At 40.1% G+C, this 26,661-nt stretch overlaps 1 protein-coding gene across 1 annotated transcript; it reads left to right on the forward strand.

The window, feature by feature from the left end:
• Nucleotides 1-419: 419 nt before the first annotated feature.
• On the forward strand, nucleotides 420-1,405 carry LOC127434100 (C-C motif chemokine 20-like). The gene is made up of 3 exons (XM_051686576.1): nucleotides 420-584; nucleotides 736-853; nucleotides 1,177-1,405. Exons 1-3 carry the CDS (start codon nucleotides 524-526, stop codon nucleotides 1,340-1,342), a joined length of 345 nt encoding a protein of 114 aa, XP_051542536.1. The 5' UTR covers nucleotides 420-523; the 3' UTR covers nucleotides 1,343-1,405.
• Nucleotides 1,406-26,661: the final 25,256 nt, after the last annotated feature.

The following is a 26,661-nucleotide window of genomic DNA, read 5'->3' on the forward strand; positions in this document are numbered from 1 at the left end:
AAAATGGTGACAGAGATTTCATTTTTGTGTGGAACTGTTCCTTAAAGTTATAGAAATGGCACTCTTTTATAAATCGTTATGTATACTAAAGCTTTCCTGCATTGCATCTACTGCCTCAGTGAGCATCATTTTATCATGCAACATCATGTAATTTGGTGAAAGATTGCATGTGAAATACATGAAGTATGTGTTATCAGAGCAAAAGATGCAATGCTGTTCTATAATTGGACATTTATCTGCAATGCAACTCCATTTAAATGCACCCACACTGGGGTGAGCTACATAGGTGGAAGACCACAGCGACTAGACATGATCAGTGATGGCTTCTTTCCACTCATCGCCTCTCTCTAAGCACACTCAGTCACATGCATACACGCACACATACTGTACACACTTTCTTTTTTGTGTAGGGGGTTGAGGGATGTGTGTGTGCACGACAGAGTGGAGGAACTGAAAGTGTGAAATAGTACGGTTGTGTAAGTGTAGTTTCAGTCCGTGTCTGTCCACACATCTCTCAGCTACGATGAAGCCAATTGTCTGTCTTCCTTTCTGCATGGCATTGTTTCTGTTCTGTTTCACTACAGGTGAGCTAAACATTGACGCGTTTGTTATACATTCATAATGCCTGGGATTCAAAGTTCAGTGTGCTCAAACACGCTGTGCTTAAAGAAATGCTTTTAAAAGCTGTGAGAATCCTTTGTGAAGTTTTATGAGAAAGTTATTTTTGTCATGCAGTAACAAGTAAGCCTTCTTCAAACTGCTGTTTGAAGACAAGCAACAAGCGAATACCTAAAAACAAAGTGGTGGATTATACGATTCAGAGAGCAGGACTTTGCCACATCAATGCTATTGTGTAAGTTAGCATACACTCAGACTAAATAAATTAAGGTTACATTACAGGGATTACCGGGGGATCAGAATTCATTAAACTATTAGAAGTTAAGAATTTTTTACTTTTTACTTATTATAATTAAATATTCCTAATAACTTTAATAATCCTTAGAACTTTTTTTTTTCTTTTTTTCCATTAAGATTTGTTTTTTTGAAGCTCTGGATCTTATAGTGCTTTAAAAGATAGTGTAACACAAGTCATCCAGAATTAAACACATGGCTATTTTTTCAATCTCATAATTCTTTTTCCTCTGCCTTTCTCTTTCATTTTTGTTGCTTCTCTAGCTTGTTGACTGAAAAGAGGAAAGCAAGATGTTATGATCCAAACTCAGCCTGGATCAAAAAAGTTACGGCAATGGTGAACCGGAGAAAAATGCAGCCGAATCAAAACTCTGATCCAAAAGGCTTGCAGCGCCAAAAGAACAGAAACACAAGACAAAAAAAAAATTAACAAGGAAAGGGATGCACACAGGGGAAACAAAAAGGACAGAAATAAAGTATTGTTTGTGAAGTATGGTTTAGTCTATGCTTACTGACTTGATTTTATATCTTATAGTAGACCTAAAATGTATTATGTAATCATTTTAATACATAATAAATAATAATAAATTATATTTTTTATACCTAAAATTATCAAATACAAATATATGCTGTTCTAGTGACTGTTTCATGCAAAATGTTGCCTTTATCGCACTTTAGCTCAAAATTAATGTATTCTGCTTTACATGCTTATATATCATATGTTTATCGGTGCAGAATTATGGACCGCAATACTGTAAATGAAAAGACAATATGTAATGACAGAACTTTAATTTCTGTAACGTTTCTTTATAGGTATGAAAAAAGAAATATAAGATAAAATAAAGAACAAGCAATAAAAGAAATTACAAACAGCAAATTTTGCAGAATCAAATTACATGTATTTGTAATGATACAGATCAAATGATTACACCACAAAGCCACCTTGTTTCAGTTCTGTTTCAAGAACACTAGTGATATGTTATTTGAAGTTCATGCAGAAATCCTTCTTGAAGAGATTCAGAAAAAAAAAATAAAACATAAAAAATAAATAATAATAATAATAATAATAATAATATATATATATATATATATATATATAAATCTAACACTTTAGATTTAAATATATATTATATATTAAATCTAATCTCTACACTTCTGAACACAAGTGCAGGGTTCAGGCATTCAAATGATTGGGCCCATTGTACAAAATTGTTATTTTAATTTTGACCACCAGGAGGAGTTATGGGACAGGAAATACACCAATAAAACCCCCTTTAAATAATGTCTTCCTGTATATAGAGGATTTGCAAAGTCCCCTATTCTCTTGGCACTAAGTCAAACCAAGATGTCAGTAATGATTTACTGCTAAAAATTACAATGTGTTAAGTGATGCTTTCATAGACCAAGACCAAAATGTAGAGGAGAAGGACCCCAAATCTGAAATACTGGCCTAGTTTATCCATTTATATGCATAATTTTACATTGCTGCACTTCTCTTGTAAAAAATGATTTTCAGAAAATCAAATCAGATACTTCTCTATCATAAAGTTCAATACTGCTCAAGTTCAGGAATATCGTAGCATGTTATTAAACTATGGCTACGTTTACACAGCTGAAGAATACGGTTGTCGGTCCTGTTTTAGAGTGCTAAATATGGTTAAGTGCACACACAGTTCGATTATAAACAAGAGTGACAACTGCATCGTAAAACCAAACTGACTTACAGTGCATCCGGAAAGTATTCACAGCGCTTCACTTTTTCCACATTTTGTTATGTTACAGCCTTATTCCAAAATGGATTAAATTCATTATTTTCCTCAAAATTCTACAAACAATACCCCATAATGACAACGTGAAAGAAGTTTGTTTGAAATCTTTGCAAATTTATTAAAAATAAAAAACGAAACTACACATGTACATAAGTATTCACAGCCTTTGCCATGACACTCAAAATTGAGCTTAGGTGCATCCTGTTTCCACTGATCATCCTTGAGATGTTTCTACAACTTGATTGGAGTCCACCTGTGATAAATTCAGTTGATTGGACATGATTTGGAAAGGCACACACCTGTCTATATAAGGTCCCACAGTTAACAGCGCAGGTCAGAGCACAAACCAAGCCATGAAGTCCAAGGAATTGTCTGTAGACCTCCGAGACAGGATTGTATTGAGGCACAGATCTGGGGAAGGGTACAGAAAAATGTCTGCAGCATTGAAGGTCCCAATGAGCACAGTGGTTCTAAATGGAAGAAGTTTGGAACCACCAGGACTCTTCCTAGAGCTGGCCGCCCGGCCAAACTGAGCGATCGGGGGAGAATGGCCTTAGTCAGGGAGGTGACCAAGAACCCGATGGTCACTCTGACAGAGCTCCAGCTTTTCTCTGTGGAGAGAGGAGAACATTCCAGAAGAACAACCATCTCTGCAGCACTCCACCAATCAGGCCTGTATGGTAGAGTGACCAGACGGAAGCCACTCCTCAGTAAAAGGCACAGGACTCTCAGACCATGAGAAACAAAATTCTCTGGTCTGATGAAACAAAGATTGAACTCTTTGGCCTGAATGGCAAGCATCATGTCTGGAGGAAACCAGGCACCGCTCATCACCTGGCCAATACCATCCCTACAGTGAAGCATGGTGGTGGTGGCAGCATCATGCTGTGGGGATGTTTTTCAGTGGCAGGAACTGGGAGACTAGTCAGGATCGAGGGAAAGATGAATGCAGCAATGTACAGAGACATCCTTGATGAAAACCTGCTCCAGAGCACTCTGGACCTCAGACTGGGGTGAAGGTTCATCTTCCAACAGGACAATGACCCTAAGCACACAGCCAAGATAACAAAGGAGTGGCTATGGGACAACTCTGTTAATGTCCTTGAGTGGCCCAGCCAGAGCCCAGACTTGAACCTGATTGAACATCACTGGAGAGATCTGAAAATGGCTGTGCACCGACGCTTCCCATCCAACCTGATGGAGCTTGAGAGGTCCTGCAAAGAAGAATGGGAGAAACTGCCCAAAAATAGGTGTGCCAAGCTTGTAGCATACTCAAAAAGACTTGAGGCTGTAATTGGTGCCAAAGGTGCTTCAACAAATTATTGAGCAAAGGCTGTGAATACTTATGTACATGTGTAGTTTCGTTTTTTATTTTTAATAAATTTGCAAAGATTTCAAACAAACTTCTTTCACGTTGTCATTATGGGGTATTGTTTGTAGAATTCTGAGGAAAATAATGAATTTAATCCATTTTGGAATAAGGCTGTAACATAACAAAATGTGGAAAAAGTGAAGCGCTGTGAATACTTTCCGGATGCACTGTAACTTTTCAGGAGTCACACCCGCATTTTGAGAGCGAGTTCGTCCAACCTGTGCTGTGTGAATGGAACCTATAAATGCAGTAATGCATATTTTCACAAAATAAAATGACATGGCTCATATTTTAATGTTTTAATGATAAAAATAAACCCTTTCATGTAACATCTTTTCGAAAGTGGCTTCTGAGAAGGAGTCGTACTGGACAGCAAACTGAAGCACCTCATGGTTTCTGTTTTGGTATTTGTGGTAAGTTTCTGTATGACTGTGAGTGATTTTCAACTTTCCTTTAAACTATTGTTAAAATTGTTTTCCTTCTGTCTTTCTCTCCATCTCTCTATCTCCGTGTCTCCCTCTGTGTCCTTTAACCGTGTGAAATTGTGGGTTTGTAATGGAAGTAGTGTGTATTTTCTGATGTTTGAAGATGTGTGTGTGTGTGTGTGTGTGTGTGTGTGTGTGAGTGTGTGTAGGAAGAGGAAGGCAGGGTGAAATTAGACACCTGCTGCTTCACTGTGTTCTCATCAGAGTGTGTGTAATGCACAGAAAAACACACCTGCTCCATGTCAGAGGGGCAATATGGCTGCAACACTCAGAAAACAGTAAAGCAGACTGGTGATAGATATTCTACCAGTAGATGATGGAAAACAACAGCGGAAAAAACACAGTTTTCCACTAAAAGAAGGTAATACTCCTAAAGAACCTTGCTCAAACATGTGGATGATATGCGTGGCTTCACATACAAAAAGTGTCATGGTATTACCATGGTTTAGGATGTGGTACCATGGTAATTCCCTTTTTTTGTTTTTTTTTGTTTTTTTGGACATGTACCATGGTAATACCATTGTTTTTGGATGCAACCATGGTGGTAATACTATGGAATTCTTTTAAGTGCTTTGTTGTAACAGGCAAATACCATGTACCATGGTAAATCACCTACAAAAAAGTACCACTGTACTGGTTTTGGGCATGCTACCATTCCTTAGAAAAAAAGTACCCTGACCGTACAAAAATGTGTATTTGGTACTGTAAGGGTACTTGTAGGGAATGGTATAACTATATAATTTTGGACATTAACATAGTAGTCATGCTATTCAATTAAATGTTATTTTTATAGTTATCACAAAACACTTTGTTTCAAAGCAGCTTTACAAAGAATAGTGCTTTTCAACATCTCAGGCTCGGGAGAGCCAGAGTGATCATCGCAGGTTATGAATATTGACAATTTACTGTAGTTCAATACAAAGATCTTTCACATTGGCCACAGCTACAATACATCACAGATGAGGGAGCTCCATCATTTTCCTCTCAGTCACTCAGGTAGAAACTGTATAGACTGAGAGGCATATGTGCTTTAGAAACGCTTGACTAACAGAAGTCCATGTCCTCTTGTATCTCAGCACAGGGCCCAAGAGCATCCTGGAGCTATCATCAGCCCTCAGCAGGCAGCTCTAGAAAGTCACTGTAACATCCCAGGTCAGGTCAAACGCCTGGATCTAATCCAAAACGCCTGCATAGCTTCTGTCTAATTGACTCTGAAGCATCATTAGGCTACATTTTGGTGGTAATTACTGTACAAACTAGTCTAAAATGTGATGTAACTTCAGGGTTATATTCTGTACTGGACCCTGTACTAACATGATAGTTTCCTGGTGTCTTTTCCTCACTACTTGCAAACTGAAACACTGTTTGCGACCCATTTTTCTGCAGAATCGAACATTTATCTGGTTGAAACAGGATATTCAAAAAGAAAATGTGTTGGATGGGACTTGTTTTATTACTTGGGAATTGGTTGGTTAAAAGTGGATGCTACATACCAGAATACATCCAGGTTGTTGGAGGGGAATAATGTTATTAAAAAAGGAAAGTTGCTAATGAGGTGGAGTTAAATATTACATTCTGATAAAAGATTAAAAAGGCAAGCATTTTATAAAAAAAAATGTATATACCATGTACTGATGAATAGTATAAAATAAGACATGCATTAAAAAGAAAATAGGTTTAATAACATTGATTTTATGTGAAATGTCTTGAACACGACTACGACATCTCCCATATTCATCTTCAAAGTAAAAAATTATGTCAGCGAGACTGCAACCAGGTTACTTGGGTTTAGAGAACAGGGATTTGGCAGGGCTGTTTAGCTATCTATTTTCCCCCATGCACACTGTTATGATGATGTCCAACCAAATGGAAAGTTGTTTCCTAGGCAGAGCAAGCATTTTGATTAAAGGGGTCATGACATGAGGAATAAAATTTCCCTCAATCTTTTGACATATAAGAGGTCATTGTACTATAAAAATATAAGTTTAAGAACTCAATACTTCCTCCTCACTGCAAAAAGAGCTTTTGTTGAAACCAAGCTGCCGAAATGTTCTCTACTTCCTCCACATTGTGATGTCACACTGTGGTAGACATTTGCATCTGACCACCTCAACAACAACAAAAACATTTCAACACCTACGTTACCTTATCACTTCTGTAGCCCCAGCCAGCAGCGGTGAGCAGTGAGATGACAAGGAGAGAACAGGTCAGTCAAGAGCAGAGAGTCAAACATAACAGTTTGTGTTTACTGTCAAGTCTTAAAGGAGAAGCAGCACCAAAATTGAGCGTTTCCGACAGAGGGTGAGAATGAGGGTGGAAAATTATAAAATTTTACAAAAACGTAACTTTTTTTGTGCAAAAAAAAAAAAAAAAAAACTTTACTAATATTATTAGTGAACCACTAGGAACATATTAAAATAATTTCGAAAAGAGATGTCATGAAAGATTATTCAAATTGACTAATGGTGCATTTAAGGTATATATTTAATCAGTTTGTGTGATTCCTGAGAATCAAACCAATTATCTTAGCTTTGCTAGTGCCATGCAATACCAATTCGCACACAAACACCACAGGAGTAATTCACAATAAGACCAGGAACTTGCATTAAGAAAGTAAACAGGGCCAATTTGATTTCGCAATTCGTTGATAATACTACCAGAAGGATGCATTAAGGAAGTAAATAGTGTTAATTTGGATTTTTATGTTGACTTTAAACTCTTTTCCTGGGGCAACGGTTAAGAGGCTGTACAGAAGAGATAGAAGGCTGGAGTTTGCTTAAGGGATTGTCAGTCTTTTAAATAGAGGTTAACTGAGGTCATGGCAGAACTGTGACGTTTCGGGGCGTAAGGCCCAGCTGTGTGCCTCTGAATAGGAAACAGTCTATAGACCTTATTCACGCTAGTGCCATCTTTGATTTTTAATGTTAATGACAAAGAGGCTGTGAGGGATAGATTTACAGTCTCTTCAATGGGCTGTACTGCAGTTTAAAGTGTTTCTGGATTGTTCCATGGACAAAACATTGATAAAAAATCTGTCCAAGAACATTCAGTATACAAAGAACTCAAGACAACAGGAGTTGTGGAAAATCAGATTTGCTTAAGGAGCTTTTTACTGCTTTTTACCGTTCGTGCCACTGAAGAGATGGTTAGTCTATCCCTCACAGCCTCGTTGTCATTCCCATTAAAAATCAAAGATGGCGCTAGCTTGAATAAGATCTGTATGATGAGGATTTGAGGTTTTACCCTGAATCTATCCAGGGATTCACTGTATTTAGAAAGAGAGGGTGTTAATAATGTCAACGTATGGCCAACAGTAATACCGTCATCCCAAGAGAGAGAAAGAGGGGGAGGAGGCAAATAATGTGTGTTACAGATAAGAGTTAATGCCGTAAACACTGCATGATTGCAACACAGTAAAGACCATCAATTATAGAAAACAGCATCTAAATCAATATATCTAATCTTGTAACTGCAGCAATAAAAAACATTTGGTGTTCACAATTCAGGCATATCGTTCTTAAAAATATCCCTTATTCTCTTGAGTATTTGAATCTCTGTAGTCCAGAACCCTGAAGTTGCATAACTCTGAAGAAAAGCCCTGCATGTTGACCTACTTAAGGAGACAGCAAGATTCGACTACAGCCTGTTTAATGCCACCCCACTCCACAGCTGAATGCATGCAAGATGTCTTATCACCAAATACTGATTAAATTAGATAGAGCAGCTGTTTGATAATGAGATCTCAAGTAATTACAAAGACTAATCCCTGCCAGGGCATTACAGATTTGTTTTGATCCATTTCTGTGCATTTCTGGAGGATTTTTTGTTTTTTTTTGTTTTTTGTTTTTGTCAGTGCTTCTATGACACAACATCACAGAGCCAGTGCTGTAAAAAAAACATCAAGTCTCTCTTGATTATTATATAACCATACCAGAGAGATCGGAGTCCTTTTTTCTCCTCTGTGATCTAGAAGAGACATCCAGTGCCCTCTAAAGTGTTGCAGAAGAAGACATATTCGTATATATATATATATAAAACAATTCTGACACGTTTTTGTTCTTCCTGGGTTGTGTTTGTGTATGAGTCTAAAGAAGCAAAATGGAAAGAAAAGGAATAGTGAATTTTAATTGGGAAATGGCTCATTAATATAGCATTAAATTGTTTTCTTTTGGAATAGTACATTTTCATAAAACTTTCTATGAATTTCTCATACTTTGGGTCAAGGATGTACATCAACGTAATTTTATGTTTTACGTTATGTATTAAACTTGACTTAAAACTTTAAATGGATTGACTATTTGCATCCCGGTGTAAATAGCATCTGCCACACAGTGCAGCTACAGTATTTGCACCCCAATAGTCTGGTGAAACGACACGAATAGATGACAAATCAGACAGTAGGTTTTGCTGCTGTGGCATGAGGTGTAAAGATGGTGTGAATATGTACTGTTGTCCTAGCAACCCCCCAGTTTGATACCGCCTTTTGTCCCACTCTTTTTCCCCATTCGAATTCTTGTTTCCACTCTCACTATTTCCTTTAATACTAAAAATAACAGATAAAAATGAATATAAATGGATTACATTGTAGGAATTTGGTCATTTTGAATGTCAGGGAGGGCAGAGAAGGGTTTGATCCGGAGGCGGGGTCTGTCGATCGCACTAATTCCCACGTCTCGGCATTGCTTGTGTGTGTGGATTGCATCACTGTATTACTATAGTAATATTGTAGTAACCATGTTTTTTTTTGGCAGAAACCATAGTTTTAATTTAATTAACCATGGTGCTATTACAGTAATATGTTGGTAATATAACCACGATACATTTGGTGGTTACTGTAAATTTACAACAAAATACCATGGTGAAATTGGTTACTGTAGTAAACCCAAGGTTATTTTTTCTAAGGTAAGGTTAGGGTTAGGTTTTGGGGTAGGGGTTAATGTAGTGTGCCTGTGGGACAACAATAAACACACTGCAGTGATGCCCATATTCTATATGTTAGTTTTTAAAAATGGGTGCAAATAGTTTCTGACACTATTTGCACCAGGGTGCAATTAGTATCTACCATTATTTGCACCAGGGTTGGGATGCAAATAATATATGCCACTATTTGCAGTGGGGTGTAAATAGCATGTACTATTATTTGCACCAGGTGCAAATAGCATCTGCAAAGTTCAAATTAATTGTTGGTTTGTTAAACTTTGGTATGTAAATTGTCCTGCACTGTTTGTTACAGAAATTAATGATACCTCAAACCATGTGGCTTGTTGAGAAGAGGTGTGATAGTACTTCCTAAGTGATGTGATTTACAATTTTCACCTGGCAAATAGGGCTGGGCGGTTTTCCCAGATTTTTCCAATTAATTCTAATTTACATTTTGATGTGATTTTTTTTTTTTAAATTGTGAAATCGAGATTTTGCAAAAAATATAGCAAATGCTAAAGTTAGATACATTGAAAATCCACCAAAGGCAGAATAAAGAAAAGAAAAAGACTTCACAGTGCTTGTCTTAATGCCGCTCCCGATCTGATCAACTTCACATGTGTGGTGCTCTCCAAATGAACGTGATAGGTTAACAACTCGGAAACGGATAAAAAAAGACAGCGGTAATATTCCATGTACGATTGTACACAATGTGATTGTAGCTCAGCTTCGTCCATCATGCATGTATACACCGGCTTAAGACCATAAATGGCCTTGGCATGCACATGTTGATGAATGGTCTCCTTTCTTTACTTTACCCATAAAAAAGCGTTAGTTACGTGACAGTTATGGGCGCTTCATTTCAAATCATGGAGATGCCATATATGGGAGAATCAAACATCTGCCGCTCCTTTTGCCATGATGATTCAGATAGATCGCTAATTATTGCTTTGTTCTGTGACGTGTTTCAAGTGTACTGCATCTATAGCCAACATTTGGCAAGCAATCATTTTGACAAACTTTGCTTGTTGAATTATAATGATAAATTATTTCAGCTGCCTTGTTCAGCATGAACCGCTAGAGGGCCCGTCTCTATCTGCAGGGGTTTATGAATATACATACAATTTGTTTTATATACAAGTACTTTCTAGATAAACTTGATAATTTATAGATTTATATAATGAAAAGAACTTGGATTTCTCTAACCAGGTTGCCTTGCATTCTAATAAAGAACATACAATTTGAATCATGTTGGAGTACATTTAAAAATTGAAAAAATAAATACAATAAAAAATAGAATCGTGAATCGTACATAAGTTTGATAAAAAAATCGAGATTTTATTTTTTTGCCATATCGCCCAGCCCTACTGGCAGATGATAAAATAGGTGAAAAAATCTCATTCTGAAAATGTCATTCTGATATTCTGAGACCAGAATATAAATGTACTTACACCACGTGTCTGTTGAATGCTTGATTCTGATTAGTTGATGGATGTTCTAAAGTGTGCAGTTATTTTCCAGTAAAGGCACAGCAATGTAGCAGTTCCAAGGGCCTCATGTATAAAACTCTGCTTAGATTACTTCCTAAAAGTGTGCATAAGCACAAAAGTCAGATTTTGTGTACGTACAAAAAAAAATAAATTTCGATTTATAAAACCGTATGTTCGCCAGAACCTGCGCATAGTGCCCTTAATAAATCCCAGCTAACAGAAGACTGTGTGTACATGCACGTGATTCGTTCCCCACCCCGTCTCCTCCCCAAAATAACCATATATGGAGTGTAAAACACCTGTTTTTACTATGCATATCCTCAACTGCATACAATTACCATATGCATTTTACCATCTAGACATGTGATTACTGCGTTTAACGGTACGAGAAACTGTATTATAAGAGATAAGACTGTAAATGTCACATGTGCCCAAAGTTTAGATGCTGCACCATAAAGAAACATTATTTATTAAGATATTAACTTGTTTTCAAAGAATATATCTTGAATATCCCTTGGCAAAATGTTTTTTTATCTATGCAGACATAAATATAACCAAAGCAATTTTGCTTCTCAGAAAAACTTTTAAATCATTTTAAGTGTGTTTTTATTGAGAAGTTAAATATTTAGTACTGGAAACAAAATTAAAATGATTAAAATTCTTTGTGCAGCATTGTCTGATGTCATCGGACTACTAAGATTTTATATTTGACTGGTATTTTTATATATATATATATATATATATATATAAACAGCTGAATGGCAAGTGTACTTTTCATAATGTTTTTATTAGACTAGAACGGGGGTTTCATTGCGATGAGTGTCGGGATGAAGTGGAGCAGGCAGCACATTTGATGCACATATTATATGCATTGCTGTACCTGTTTGCAGCTGTACAATACTGTTTCTGGTGAGACATGTCTCTCCAATGATCCGTTCGACTACTGAATGTGGCCAGCAGTGCCTGTCTTATAGCTTCGCATTACAGATCATCTTTATCCAAATGCTGTACTTATCTCAGTACATGATTGTAATAGAACAGAAAATATCTCAAACTAAGTAATTTTTGCTTCATTTTTAGTTACTGTATGTTCCTTCTCTATGATGACATGGAAAAGTTCTCCTAATGCAGCACATCCCAAACCAATATTTCCCTTTTACAGCTTATATTAGAATGCCTTTTTAATTAGTTACATACAAATAATATAGCCTTCTATTGGCTTAAAGATTACTTCTGTTTCAAGCGCTTAACTACATAGTTTTTTTTATTCTAAATGTGAATTAAATGAAAATCAGAGTTTATAATCAGTCTGTTCAGTTCACTATTTGTCCAGCTGGAGTCGCAAATTCACACACACCAGTAGAAGAGTGCGTACGCACAATCAAGAGTGTCCGAAGTTTTTTTTTTTATAAATCACGATATGTTCAAGGGAAATTGCTTACGCACATTTCAGTGCCCATTTTGTGCGTACGCAACATTTATACATCCAGTGGGCAATCCTCTGTTTGGAGACAGCATTCCCCTTCTGCTGTCCCCCAAAACAGACAAAGAGCTGCTCGGAGCATCTAAAGCTCTCCATGCGGTTCAAATAGATACGCAAAGCACGTACCGGACACAGCAATGACAAGGCTGGGTCTGCGTCCTCCTGGGGCAGCACTTGTAGGTTCACCACCTGATCTTTCAAAGGGATATTGGGAACCTTGGGCACATAGCCCGGCCGGGGTCTCAGGATCACATGAGAGTACGCCAGACTGAACTCTAGGCACGTATCGCTGACAGAAAATGCTTGCAGGTCCCCAACCCTCTTGATGGAGGTGAGCGCAGTCAGGAGGGTTGTCTTCAAGGAGAGGGCTTTCAGCTCAACTGACTCTAAGTGCTCGAAAGGGGCTCCCTGTAGGCCCAGCAGGACCACAGAGAGGTCCCACGAGGGAATGAGGTGCGGCTTAGGAGGATTCAACCTCCTGGCACCTCTAAGGAACCTGATGATCAGGTCGTGCTTCTCTAAATACTTACCGTTCACTGCATCGTGGTGTGCCATTATAGCGGCTACATACACCTTCAAGGTGGAGGGGGACAGCCCCCCCCCCCCCCATTCAAGGGCGGGGTGTAGCCCCTGGCCACCCCGGCGTCGAGGGTGGTGAGAGCAGCAGAACTCGAAAGCCCGGTCTGGGCAGTGAAAGGTGCCCACCATGACTTTGCGAGTTCTTCATGCACTTCCGGGAAGAAAGGCATCGGGGCGGAGCATGGCCGTGAGCTGCGCTCCGATCCCAGGAACCAATCATAAAGCCGTAAGGGTTCAGGGCAGGGTGGAGAGTTCCACTCCAGCCCAACGCACGCGGCAGCCCGGGCAAGCATGGCCGTCAGCTCGGCGTCAGCCTCAGACTGGGCGACCACACCCGAAGGCGGAAGCCCAGCCGAGTCCTCCGCATCGCACTGAAGCAGCCTGCTCTCTGATGCTTCTATCGAGATCTCATCCTCTTCCTGAGGGCCGAATGAATCAGAATCAGAATCAGAATCAGCTTTATTGCCAAGTATGCTTACACATACAAGGAATTTGTCTTGGTGACAGGAGCTTCCAGTGTACAACAATACAAAAACAATACAAAAACAGCAGCAAGACATAGATAATAATAAAAAATAAAAAATAAAACTAATTATACACATACGTACAGACACACACATACATACATACATACACACACACATGGGTAGTGCAAATACAAATCTGTTATGTACAGTGCAAATGTTTTTTTTTTTCAGAGGAATGAAATGGCAGAAGAGGTTGGATGTGTTGGATAAATATAAAAAAGACTAAACCGTGTATTGCACATGTCAATGGGGCAATTTTACTGTTCATGAGATGGATAGCCTGAGGGAAAAAACTGTTCCTGTTCCTGTGCCTGACGGTTCTGGTGCTCAGAGCTCTGAAGCGTCGGCCAGAAGGCAACAGTTCAAAAAGGTAGTGGGCAGGGTGAGTGGGGTCCAGAGTGATTTTTCCAGCCTTTTTCCTCAATCTGGAAGTGTATAGTTCTTGGGGGGGTGGGGCAGGGGGCAACCAATAATCCTCTCAGCATTCTGAACTGTCCTTTGTAGTCTTCGGATGTCTGATTTCGTAGCTGAACCAAACCAGACAGTTATTGAAGTGCAGAGGACAGACTCAATGACTGCTGAGTAAAACTGTATCAGCAGCGCCTGTGGCAGGTTGAATTTCCTCAGCTGGCGAAGGAAGTACACCCTCTGCTGGGCATTTTTCACAATGGAGTCAATGTGGGTCTCCCACTTCAGGTACTGTGAGATGGTAGTGCCCAGGAACCTGAATGACTCCACTGCTGCCACAGTGCTGTTTAGAATGGTGAGGGGGGTCAGTTTTGGGGTGTTTCTCCTAAACTCCACAATGATCTCCACCGTTTTGAGCGTGTTCAGCTCAAGGTTGTTTTGACTGCACCAGACAGCCAGCTGTTTAACCTCCCTTCTGTATGCAGACTCATCGTCATCTCGGATGAGGCCGATGACAGTGGTGTCGTCTGCAAACTTCAGGAGCTTGACAGAGGGGTCCTTGGCGATGCAGTCATTGGTGTAGAGGGAGAAGAGTAGTGGGGAGAGCACACATCCCTGGGGGGCACCAGTGCTGATTATACCCGGTAATAGCTGGTAATCCACTGACAGATAGACATGGGAACAGAGAGTTGGTGTAATTTATTCTGGAGTATAGCTGGGATGATGGTGTTGAAAGCTGAACTGTAGTCCACAAAAAGGATCCTTGCATATGTCCCTGGTCTGTCCAGATGTTGCAGGATATGATGCAATCCTATGTTGACTGCATCATCCACAGACCTGTTTGCTCGATAAGCAAATTGAAGGGGATCTAAAAAGGGTCCAGTGATGTTCTTCAGGTGGGCCAACACCAGTCTCTCAAATGATTTCATGACCACAGACGTCAGGGCGACAAGTCTGTAGTCATTAAGTCCTGTGATTTTTGAGAATAAGATGTCGAACCTGCTCTGAGGCAGGCTGCCTGACTCATCCCAGAACTCAACCGGGGCGCACGAGCATGCTAGGGAATGGGAGGTCTGTGGGGATTCACCCGGCGGAGTTACTTCCATTAAAGTTCCCAAATCGCCCCCAGCGCTAACCGTCGTGGTCTTGTGCCTGCGGGCAGAAGAACTGTGGTGGGGAGCGGCTGGAGTGGCTTTCCCTCTGAGGAAGGAAAGCTGCGATCGCAACATGGCCATGGTCATGCTTTTGCAGTGCGGGTATGAACCATCTACAAATGCTGTCTCAGCGTGTCTGGAGCCCAGACACGTAAGGCAGCGATCGTGACCGTCAGAAGCGGAGAGATAACGACCGCAACCAGGAACTGCACATAACCGGAAAGTCATCTTTAAAAAGACACTTTCTGTCAGTGCCCACTCTTTTAGAGGATATATACTCTTTTAGAGAAAATATATGCTCTTTTAGCTCAGCGCGCACTGCCGAAGCGCCCAGGGGCGTTCTCTGCACTTATCTGTTCGAGAGGGGAGAAACCGCTGTGATGTGCCGTAGAATCCAACAGCCGCGTGAGACAGTTTGTTTTCTTACAGAGGCAAATGGATTGGCAGTTGAATACATCAACACCGCTCGGCTCCGAAGAGAAAATCTGAATGAGTGGTTGCACGCCAGCTCCTTTTATACCCGTATGTCCGGGGGAGTGGCATGCAAATTCCACTTGCCAATTTTCATTGGCCTCCCAATGAAATTTGGGGCTCCCAAGAGTGACCCCTAGTGTCACTACATCGACACAACGTCGAGTGAGTGACAGATAGGGAACCAGAAATTGTCTTGAGATAAAACCCTGAGCTATGTCTTAAGGTGTGGTAACCATGGTAAAAGCGGAATAATTGACTCCGGCCCATTGCATTATTGAAAAATAACTGCTGCGCATTGAGACCACATTTCCACCTTGGGTGTGCATTATTTTTTAATAATTCAATGGCCTGTCATCGATTACATAAACATAAACCACCAAGAACACCCTTGCAACCACCTAGTAATCCTTTAGCAACCACTCAGGACACCATAAAAACTGCATTGGAACAAGCAAAAAAAAAAAAAAAAAAAGGAAAGGAAAGGAAAGGAAAAGAAAGGAAAGGAAAGGAAAGGAAAAAAACACTCCAAACACCTTAGCAACTGCATAGCAGTAGCCTGGCAAACACCCACAACACCCTTGCATCATGTCGACAACTTTTGCACAGTCAAGTACCACAAGTTTTTTAGAAAATTATTTTTAGAACATTTTTCAATCTAGTTTTGTTTGTTAGCTGGGATGAAAGCAAGAATGACAGACAGTTAAGCTATATACGTATATATATTTGAAACTCACTCATTTATCAAAAAGTATATTTCTATATCAGTTTTTGAACTTATTCTTTAAACTTGGCATCTAAAAAATTCTTAGACTGAACTTCCAGACCGCTAAGACTTTGTTGTGTGGTGCCTGCAGAACGGAGCCGTCTGGAACAGGTTAATCGAGTGCCATGCCACTCTGCAGCAATCTGCTTCTGCAGGGCCCCATACACTGACCCTAGGGCTCCGTCTACTGAAAGAGAGCCTTGCCCTGTCTGCCATGGAGCGGAGGATGGGTCTTAGGTCCCTCCCGCCCCTCTGGAGAGTAGGCATTGTGCACTTGCCTCTTCCCACACTCCTGCTCACCTCTGGTGGGTGGAGCCTGGACCCCCGTCAATCAGACAGCGTGCGGTCCCTGATGCACTGCAAGCCAGCACAAAAGAGCTCTTTTGTTTTTGTTTGGTTTTGTGCAGTTCTATAAAAGTGTTTGTTTCAGGGAAATAGAAGGGGGTTCCTGTCTGCCTTTTGCAGGCTACTGAAAGTTAGAAAGGTTTTTCTTGCACTGAACATGCACTAAGCTACTTCTAGTAAAAGAACTTCAACACTACTGAGTTTAAAACCTCTTGAGCTCATTGACGACCAGTTTAGAGTCTGTCGCAACAGAAAAGCTGAATGAATTGCTCTGAATGGCCAAACACTGAGAATTCAAGGCCACTCTCCTGACTAAAGTTCAGCGGCTCTGTTTGTTTGATTACTTTGGCACGGTGAAGGATTGTTGATCTTGTATAGCTTTTTGAATGGGCGGCCCACTCTCTTGTTACAATGTGACTGCAAGAGAAAAAGACAGGAGGTGTAAGTGCAGTCTGGGGATAAAGAATTTTGTTTCTCTATTTTTGTGGCTCTTTAACAAGACCAATAATTAAAGCTACACTAGTATCCCTCACGGAAAGTTTTAACAAGATTTGAACATTTTCTTTAGAAAATGTGAGTGGTGCTCTGCGGTTGCTAGGGTATTCTGAGTGGTTGCTAGGACGTTCTGAGTGGTTTTTAGCATGTTGCTATGCAGTTGATAAGGTGTTCTGAGTGGTTTTGAGCACTTGCAATGTGGTTGCTATGATGTTCTGAGAGTATACTAGGGTGTTTCAAGTGGTTTTTACCATGTTGCAGTGCAGTTGCAAGGACGTTCTCAGTGGTAGAAGAGTATTCTGAGTTAGTATATTGCATTCTGAGTGGTTGCTAGAGTGTTCTGAGTTAGCATATTGCATTCTGTGTGGTTTTTAGCATTATGCTATGTGGTTGCTATGCCATTCTGAGTGGTTGCTAGGGTTTTCTGAGTGGTTTTTAGCACATTGCTGTGCAGTTGATAAGGCATTCTTAGTGGTTTTGAGCATGTTGCTATGTGGTTGCTATGTGGTTGCTACGCCATTCTGAGTGGTTGCTAGAGCGTTCTGAGTGTTTAGCGCATTGCTATGCGATTGTTGGACGTTGGTTGCTTGGCCTCTCTGAGTGGTAGCTAGGGTGTTCTGAGTGGTTTTTAGCATGTTGCTATGTGGTTGCTGGGGTGTTCTGGGTAGTTGTTAAAGTGTTTTAAGTAGTTTCTAGATGGTTGCTTATTGGGCCAAGTCTTCTGGATTTTTTCAGCTGTTTAACATCCACCAGGCAAACATTGTAAGTCTGATCAGTTTGAAATTTAATAGCATGACTCTCACAACAACTTGTATAATTTGAGCTATCATCCATGTCAGTAGCACAAACGGTGCGGGATGAGTTGCGCACCAAAGTTTAATACTTAGTGTTAGGGTTTTGTTCAAATACCTAACACTAAGTACAAACAATAGTAATAGTGTTTTTTGCGTAAGCAAGCACCACGAATTAAACTTTTGTTATAATTTGGAAATTTTTCCTCAGTTGATTAACAGTGTTAACAACAAGCTCTACTTTTGGCAACTAGTTATTTACCAAAACCATTTTACGATTATTAAAAACGTGACTGAATTCAACACATAGTCCAAGCAGCATGGGGTACCAAGAGGAGGATAAAGAATTTTAGAAGAACTTATTCAACACAATTAGTCCGCTGCAACAAATTCAGATTTTTTCCCCCCTCTATATTCAATGCTCTTCCCATATGCAGCAGCAGGGTTCTAGGGATCCAGAGGGGCCCCTGCTCAAAGTTCAAGAGCTCCACTGTTAACCACCCTCCCTTTCTATCCCCATCCACCATGTTTACACATTCGTGATAGACAAATATAAAAGCATGTGGCTCTCGGCTGCAGCTGACATGATTGTTCGTGCTTTGTCTGGCCTCTGGAGCTAGCCAGCCATCCTTATTAGGCTCAGGATATCTGCATTAGCCAACGGGAGGCCTTAGGTTGAAGGTTGATATGTATTTGTCAGCCCTGTTACAGCTGTCAAAGTCCAACCCTCTTGATTAATGAGAGTGAGCAGGGAGATCTCAGATGCACCCCTGCTTTTGGATTCATAGGCTGATGGGTACAGATTCTAATTTCATCATGCTGAATAATGAAGTGGGGTTATGTTGGGGATGTGGTGCAGTCTGAGATACTGTGGTGTCAAGGATGTGCAGAGAATAATGAGGTTCAGGACCCAAACGCAGAGTTGAAAATGAACGGGGAATTTATTAATGCAAAATAAATAAAAAAATAAACCAAAACTCCCACAAGGGGGAAAAAACAAACATAAACTGCTCCATAGGGGGAAAAAGTTAATCCAAGGCTGGGGCAGAGGGTAACGAGGAACCAGGACGAACCGGACCAAGCAGGAACAGGGGAATAGCATAAATACAAAACAAACAACAGACAGGACCGACTCGAACATACAAGACCGTCTGGAAACACAAGATGAACTAGCACTAGACAGCAACCACGAGGAGACTAAAATAGGGAGAGAAATCAACAGGTTAACAAGACAGGGCAGGTGTGACTAATAAACTAATAATGGGCAAACAAGGAGGTGGGGTATGAAGTAAGACAGAGACATGAGCCAATGCAGAAACAAAACAAAGCCACATGCTCTCACAAGACACAAAACACCCGAATGGCATGAGTGCACATCGCCAAGACAATAAGGCAATATACGCTCATGCTAACCGACAAACAGGGAATGCGTAGCAACACCAAACAAAGCGATGCCACGTATTCTCACACTAAACAAAACCTGAGCGAACATCGTGAGGCAAAAGCCACATGATGCACGCAACAGGCGACAAAAACAAGACAGGACACCTGTGCGAGAGTTCGGCCACACACAAACCCGAAACCTCAGACCGAAGTGACCAAACCTCAGCACAACGTGAAAACAGCTCGCGACCCAGGCGTGCAGGATGCATGCAGCAGAAAGAAGGGTTAAAGGGGTTCATTTTAAAAATTCAATAGGCCCTTTAGATATTTAAGAAAAAGGAGTGCTGGCATTGAATGTACAGGTAGAAGGAAAATAACTAATACAAATTTATTTAGTGGAATGCAAATGAAGACATTATTTTGCAGAATGTTCTTTTTATAGCTGCTCTTGTCCATTAAAGGAATAGTTCACTGAAAAATGATAATTGTCTCATCATCTACTCACCCTTTTGCTGTCTCAAACTCATATGATTTTCTCTCTTCTGCGGAACACAAACAAAGATTTTTGATGGAATATGATGTGGATCTGTAAGTGCAACTAACTATTGCTTAAAGGGTGCAGGAGAGTTTTCTGTTTGTTTAAAGCTCACAAGTGCATTCAAATTTAGCATTTTATGCTTCATTTTGTCTTATTTATACTGTTTGATGCATGAGCAGAGCAGGCACACGTTCTCTCCAGGCACCCTGCCTGTCAGTAACAGTGCGATAGACAGAAAGAGAAATGCAGACAGAAAGACAGTGACAGAAACCTCACTTCATTTATATTTCAGTTCTGGTGTGTACAGGCTTGTCTGAGCCATCATAAATATCCCTCACACTCCTCCAAACACCCCGGGCATGGTGCCTGATTATCTGTCAGGCATTGTTGGAGGAGGCTTACGCAGTATAGATATCTCATTTACACTCCCTGCCAACACATTCAGACACGTGAAATGTGATGTCATTTTTTTGGTAGGTGACAGGGCTCCTGCGTGGGAGAGACCAGCTGGCAGAGGGAAAAATGGTGGCCTTTTTCTAAGAGCAGTAAGAGTATTGTTTTAACCTTCATCTTTAAATACCAGACACTGAAGGTTTTGTCTATAGGGGCTTGTTGTGTATGTTCAGTTTGCATCTCCATGGCTGTGAAATGACTTTTCCTGTCTGGAATGGAGAAGTGAACATGGCATCACGTGGCCGCACGTGGGTTTGACCTAAACCCACCTCCCTGATATAGCTGCCCATAAGTATGTAATTTAAGGCCATTAAAGTGCAGAAAATTGCAAATAGTAGGACAAAACATTCAAGTGACTGGCACTCTAAACACACATTGAGAAAGACAACAGCCACCACAGTGCAGCACAATGGAACCAGATATTTGTTTTTGTTATGTAAAGAAGCAAGGAGGTAGTTGTTTAGTAGTCACTTTTATTAAAAGCACCATATAAAACACTTACTACAAGGACAATCCATCTTAACCAGCCTGGGGTTAAGAGCTAGCTCCTTACAGGGCTCAAACCAACAACCTTCTGGTTATACAGTATATATACATTCCCAATTCTGAAAATGTCAGGACAGAATGGAAAATTCTTATAAAAACAACAAGGAGCGATTTGTAAATTCTATTCACCCTGTGCTATATTCAAAGCACTGCAACAACACATTATTTGATGTTTTACCTTGTGAATGTATTTTTGTTGAAAATATACACTCATTTTAAATCAGATGATTGCAACATGATCCAAAAATATTAGGAGAGTTGAGTGTTTACCACTGTGTAAAATCACCATTTCTTCAACACGTATTAAGTGTTTGGGCACCGAAGACGCATGTTTGTTAAGGTTAGTAAACAGAATTCTCCCCTATTCATCCATTATGAAGGTCTTCAGCTCCGCAATGTTACGTAGCCTTTGTTGCCTTTTTTTTGCACTTCATAATGTGCTACACATTCTCAATTGGAGACAGGTCAGTACTGCAGGTAGGCCAATCTAGCACCCGCACTCTCTGCTTACGCAGCCATGAACTTGTTGGTGCATGTTGCAATCATCTGATTTGAAATGAATGGTTTCAAAAACGGAGTGTCTATTTGCACCTTGGTGTAAATAGCATCTGCCACACAGTGCAGCTCTTTGTACCCCAATAGTCTGGTGAAACCACAGAAATATACGACAAACTAAATATTAGGTGTTGCTGCAATGGCGTGGGATATAAAGTGTGAATGTGAAGTGTTGTCCTAGCGACCGTGGTTCAAATCTGCATTTTATCCCACTATTTTTCCCATCCGATTTCCTGTTTCCACTCTTAATATTTGCTTTAATACTACTTATAATAATAGATAAAAATGAATATAAATGTTGATTTCATCGCAGTGATTAAGTCACAGTGAATGCTGAGGAATGCAGAGAATGGTTTGATCTGGAGGTGGGGTCTGTCGATTGCACTCGTTTCCATGGCTTGACATCATCTGTGTGAAGATTGCATCACTGTATTACAATATTTTTTTGGCAGAAACCTTAGTTTTAATGCAATTATTCATGGTGTTAGTTCAGTAATATGGTGGTAATAAAGTAACCATGGTTAATTTTGTGATTACTGTAAATTGACAAAAAATACCAGTAAAACCAAGTTTTTTTTTTTTTTTTTTTCTAAGGTAAGGTCAAGGTTAGGTTTAGGGGTAGGGGTTATTGTAGTGCGTCTGTGGGACTCTAAACAAACACAATAAACACACTGCAGTGATGCCCATACTGTATGTTAGTATTAAATATGGATGCATATAGTATCTGACACTATTTGCACCAGGGTGCAGTTAATATCTACCATTATTTTCACCAGGGTTGGGGTGCAAATAATATCTGCCACTATTTGCACTGGGGTGTAAATAGCATATACCATTATTTGCAGCAGTGTGCAAATAGCATCTGCATTAAAAAATAAAATAAAAAAAATATATATTTAAAATCACAAGGTAAAACTTTAAATAATGTGTTATTGCAGTGCAGTTCAATATAGCACAGGGTGAATGGAATTTACTCACTCCTTTTCCATACTGTCCATTTATTTTTTCGGAACTGAGGTTTTATATATATATATATAATAATAGCATTCTGAGGTTATATTCTTCTCACCACAATTGTACAGAGCAGTTATCTGAGTTACTGTAGACTTTTTCAGTTCAGACCAGTCTGGCCATTCTCTGTTGACCTCTCTCATCAACAAGGCATTTCCATCCACAGAACTGCCCCTCATTAGATGTTTTTTTGTTTTTGGCACCATTTGGAAATTCTAGAGACTGTTGTGCGTGAAAATCCTAGGAGATCAGCAGTTACAGAAATACTCAAACCAGCCCATCTGGCACCAACAATCATGCCACAGTCCAAATCACTGAGATCACATTAATTTGAACATAAACTGAAGCTCCTGACCCACATCTGAATGATTTTATGCACTGCACTGCTGCCACATGATTGGCTGATTAGATAATCGCATGGATGACTGTTGGTGCCAGACGGCTGGTTTATATATATAAATATATATATATATATATATATATATATATATATACATATATAGAAACTCAGCAAAAAAGAAACGTCCTCTCACTTTCAACTGCTTTTATTTTCAGCAAACTTAACATGTGTAAATATTTGTATGAACATAAAAAGATTCAACAACTAAGACATAAACTGAACAAGTTTCACAGACATGTGACTAACAGAAATGGAATAATGTGTCCCTGAACAATGTGTCCCTGAAACAAATCAAAAGTAACAGTCAGTATCTGGTGTGGCCACCAGCTGCATGAAGTACTGCAGTGCATCTCCTCCTCATGGACTGCACCAGATTTGCCAGTTCTTGCTGTGATATGTTACCCCACTCTTCCACTAAGGCAAGTTCCCAGACATTTCTGGGTGGAATGGCCCTAGTCCTCACCCTCCGATACAACAGGTCCCAGACATGCTCAATGGGATTGAGATCCGGGCTCTTCGCTGGCCATGGCAGAACACTGACATTCCTGTCTTGCAGGAAATCATGCACAGACCGAGCACTACGGCTGGTAGCATTGTCATGCTGGAGGGTCATATCAGCATGAGCCTGCAGGAAGGGAACCACATGAGGGAGGAGGATGTCTTACCTGTAAATAGCATTGAGATTGCCTGCAATGACAACAAGCTTAGTCCAATGATGCTGTGACAAACCGCCCCAGACCATGATGGACCCTCCACCTCCAAATCGATTGAGTACAGGCCTCGGTGTAACGCTCATTCCTTCAATGATAAACACAAGTCTGACCACCACCTCTGGTGAGACAAAACTGCGACTCATCAGTGAAGGGCACTTTTTGCCAGTCCTGTCTGGTCCAGCGAAGGTGGGTTTGTGCCCATAGGCGACACTGTTGGTGGTGATGTCTGGTAAGGACCTGCCTTACAACATAATAGCCTCTCTCAGCCTATTGCGGACAGTCTGAGCACTGATGGAGGGATTGTGCATTCCTGGTGTAACTCGGGCAGTTGTTGTTGCCATCCTGTACCTGTCCTGCAGATGTGATATTCAGAAGTACCGATCCTGTGCAGGTGTTGTTACACGTGGTCTGCCGCTGCGAGGATGATCAGCTGTCCTTCCTGTCTTCCTGTAGCGCTGTCTTAGACATCTCACAGTATAGACAATGCAATTTATTGCCCTGGCCACATCTGCAGTCCTCATGCCTCCATGCAGCATGCATAAGGCACATTCACGCAGATAAGCAGGTAGAAAGGTCTTTTTAGTGTCCTAAGTTTTTATAACTGTGACATTAATTGCCTACTGTCTGTTAGCTGTTAGTGTCTTAACGACCGTTCCACAGGTGCATGTTCATTAATTCTTTATGGTTCATTGAACAAGCATGGAAAACATTGTTTAAACCCTTTACAATAAAGATCTGTAAAGTTATTTGTATTTTTACAAAATTATCTTTAAAATACAGTGTCCTGAAAAAGGGACGTTTCTTTTTTTTGCTGAGTTTATATATATATATATATATATATATATATATATATATATATATATATATATATATATATATATATATATATATATTATATACAAGGCCATAACCACAACAACACATAACCCCCCAATAATCAGATATGGCCAGATTGTCCCCCAAATAACTGATATCTTTGTTGCTGTGCTGTTGCAGTCCATTAGGCTAATTGTCATTAAGTTGTTGCAGGAAACGTACTGGTTTAAAAAAGGTAAATTGTTAGCATGCACACTAGTCTAACGCCGCTCGTTAATGTCATATGAGCCAATCAAATCGATGAAAGCGGGACTCAAGTTTAATGTCTCCGTGGCAACGCGCTCAACAAGCCACGTGATAAGATGCGCGGGTTGACGGTCTCAGATGCGGAGGCAACTGAGATTCGTCCTCTGCCACCTGGACCGAGGCAAATCACTACGCAACCACGAGGACTTAAAAGCACATTGGGAATTGGGCATTCCAAATTGGGAGAAAAAGAAAAGTTTTTCACAATTTCTGACATTTATTTGTAGAAAACACTCCCTGTCTTAGGATCACTACTTTATTTTAAGAATGTAAAATGTCAGAATAATAGTAGAGAGAATTATTTATCTCAGCTTTTATTTCTTTCATCACATTCCCAGTGGGTCAGAAGTTGACATACACTTTGTTAGTATTTGGTAGCATTGCCTTTAATTTGTTTAACTTGGGTCTGTCTTTTGGGTAGCCTTCCACAAGCTTATCACAATAAGTTGCTGGAATTTTGGCCCATTCCTCCAGACAGAACTGGTGTAACTGAGTCATGTTTGTAGGCCTCCTTGCTCGCACATGCTTTTTCAGATCTGCCCACAAATTTTCTAGCTATTGAGGTCAAGGTTTTGTGATGGCCACTCCAATACCTTGACTTTGTTGTCCTTAAGCCATTTTGCCACAACTTTGGAGGTATGCTTGGGATCATTGTCCATTTGGAAGACCCATTTGCAACCAAGCTTTAACTTTCTGGCTGATGTCTTGAGATGTTGCTTCAATATATCCACATAATTTTCCTTCCTCATGATGCCATCTATTTTGTGAAGTGCACCAGTCCCTCCTGCAGCAAAGCACCCCCACAACATGATGCTGCCACCCCCATGCTTTATGGTTGGGATGGTGTTCTTTGGCTTGCAAGCCTCACCCTTTTTCCTCCAAACATAACGATCGATTCAATTTTTGTTTCATCAGACCAGAGGACATTTCTCCATAAAGCAAGATCTTTGTCCCCATTTTCACTTTCAAACTGTAGTCTGGCTTTTTTTATGGTGGTTTTGGAGCAGTGGCTTCTTCCTTGGTGAGCAGCCTTTCAGGTTATGCCATTATAGGACTCATTTTACTGTGGATATAGATACTTGTCTACCTGTTTCCTTCAGCATCTTCACACGGTCCTTTGCTGTTGTTCTGGGATTGATTTGCACTTTTCACACCAAACTACATTCATCTCTAGGAGACAGAATGCTTCTCCTTTCTAAGTGGTATGATGGCTGCATGGTCCCATGGTATTTATACTTGCTTACTATTGTTTGTACAGATGAACGTGGTACCTTCAGGCATTTGGAAATTGCTCCCGTGGATAAACCAGACTTGTGGAGGTCCACATTTTTCTTTTCTGATGTCTTCTGATTTCTTTTGATTTTCCCATGATGTCAAGCAAAAAGGCACTGAGTTTGAAAGTAGGCCTTAAAATACATCCACAGGTACACCTCCAATTAGCCAATTAGCCTATCAGAAGCTAATTGGCTAATTGCCTAAAGGCTTGACATAATTTTCTGGAATTTTCCAAGCTGCTTAAAGGCACAGTTAACTTAGTGTATGTAAACTTCTGACCCACTGGAATTGTGATATAGTCAATTAAAAGTGAAACAATCTGTCTGTAAACAATTCTTGGAAAAATTACTTGTGCCATGCACAAAGTAGATGTCCTAAACGACTTGCCAAAACTATAGTTTGCTAATATGAAATCTGTGGAGTGGTTAAAAAATGAGTTTTAATGACTTCAACCTAAGTGTATGTAAACTTCTGACTTCAACTGTAGATAGATAACCTAGATAGATAGATAGATAGATAGATAGATAGATAGATTCTATAAAAGCACTATACAGATCTTAATGTCCAAACCAAAAAGAGACCATATGCAAGGAAAATGGACTTACAAACTACCAAACAAATCTTCCCTATTCATACTAACACACGCACTCGCGCACGCCTTCACGCACTCATGCTCTTGACACCACGCACGCATACGC

This window comes from Myxocyprinus asiaticus, chromosome 44 (assembly GCF_019703515.2).
Source record: "Myxocyprinus asiaticus isolate MX2 ecotype Aquarium Trade chromosome 44, UBuf_Myxa_2, whole genome shotgun sequence".
NCBI classification, from domain to species: domain Eukaryota; kingdom Metazoa; phylum Chordata; class Actinopteri; order Cypriniformes; family Catostomidae; genus Myxocyprinus; species Myxocyprinus asiaticus.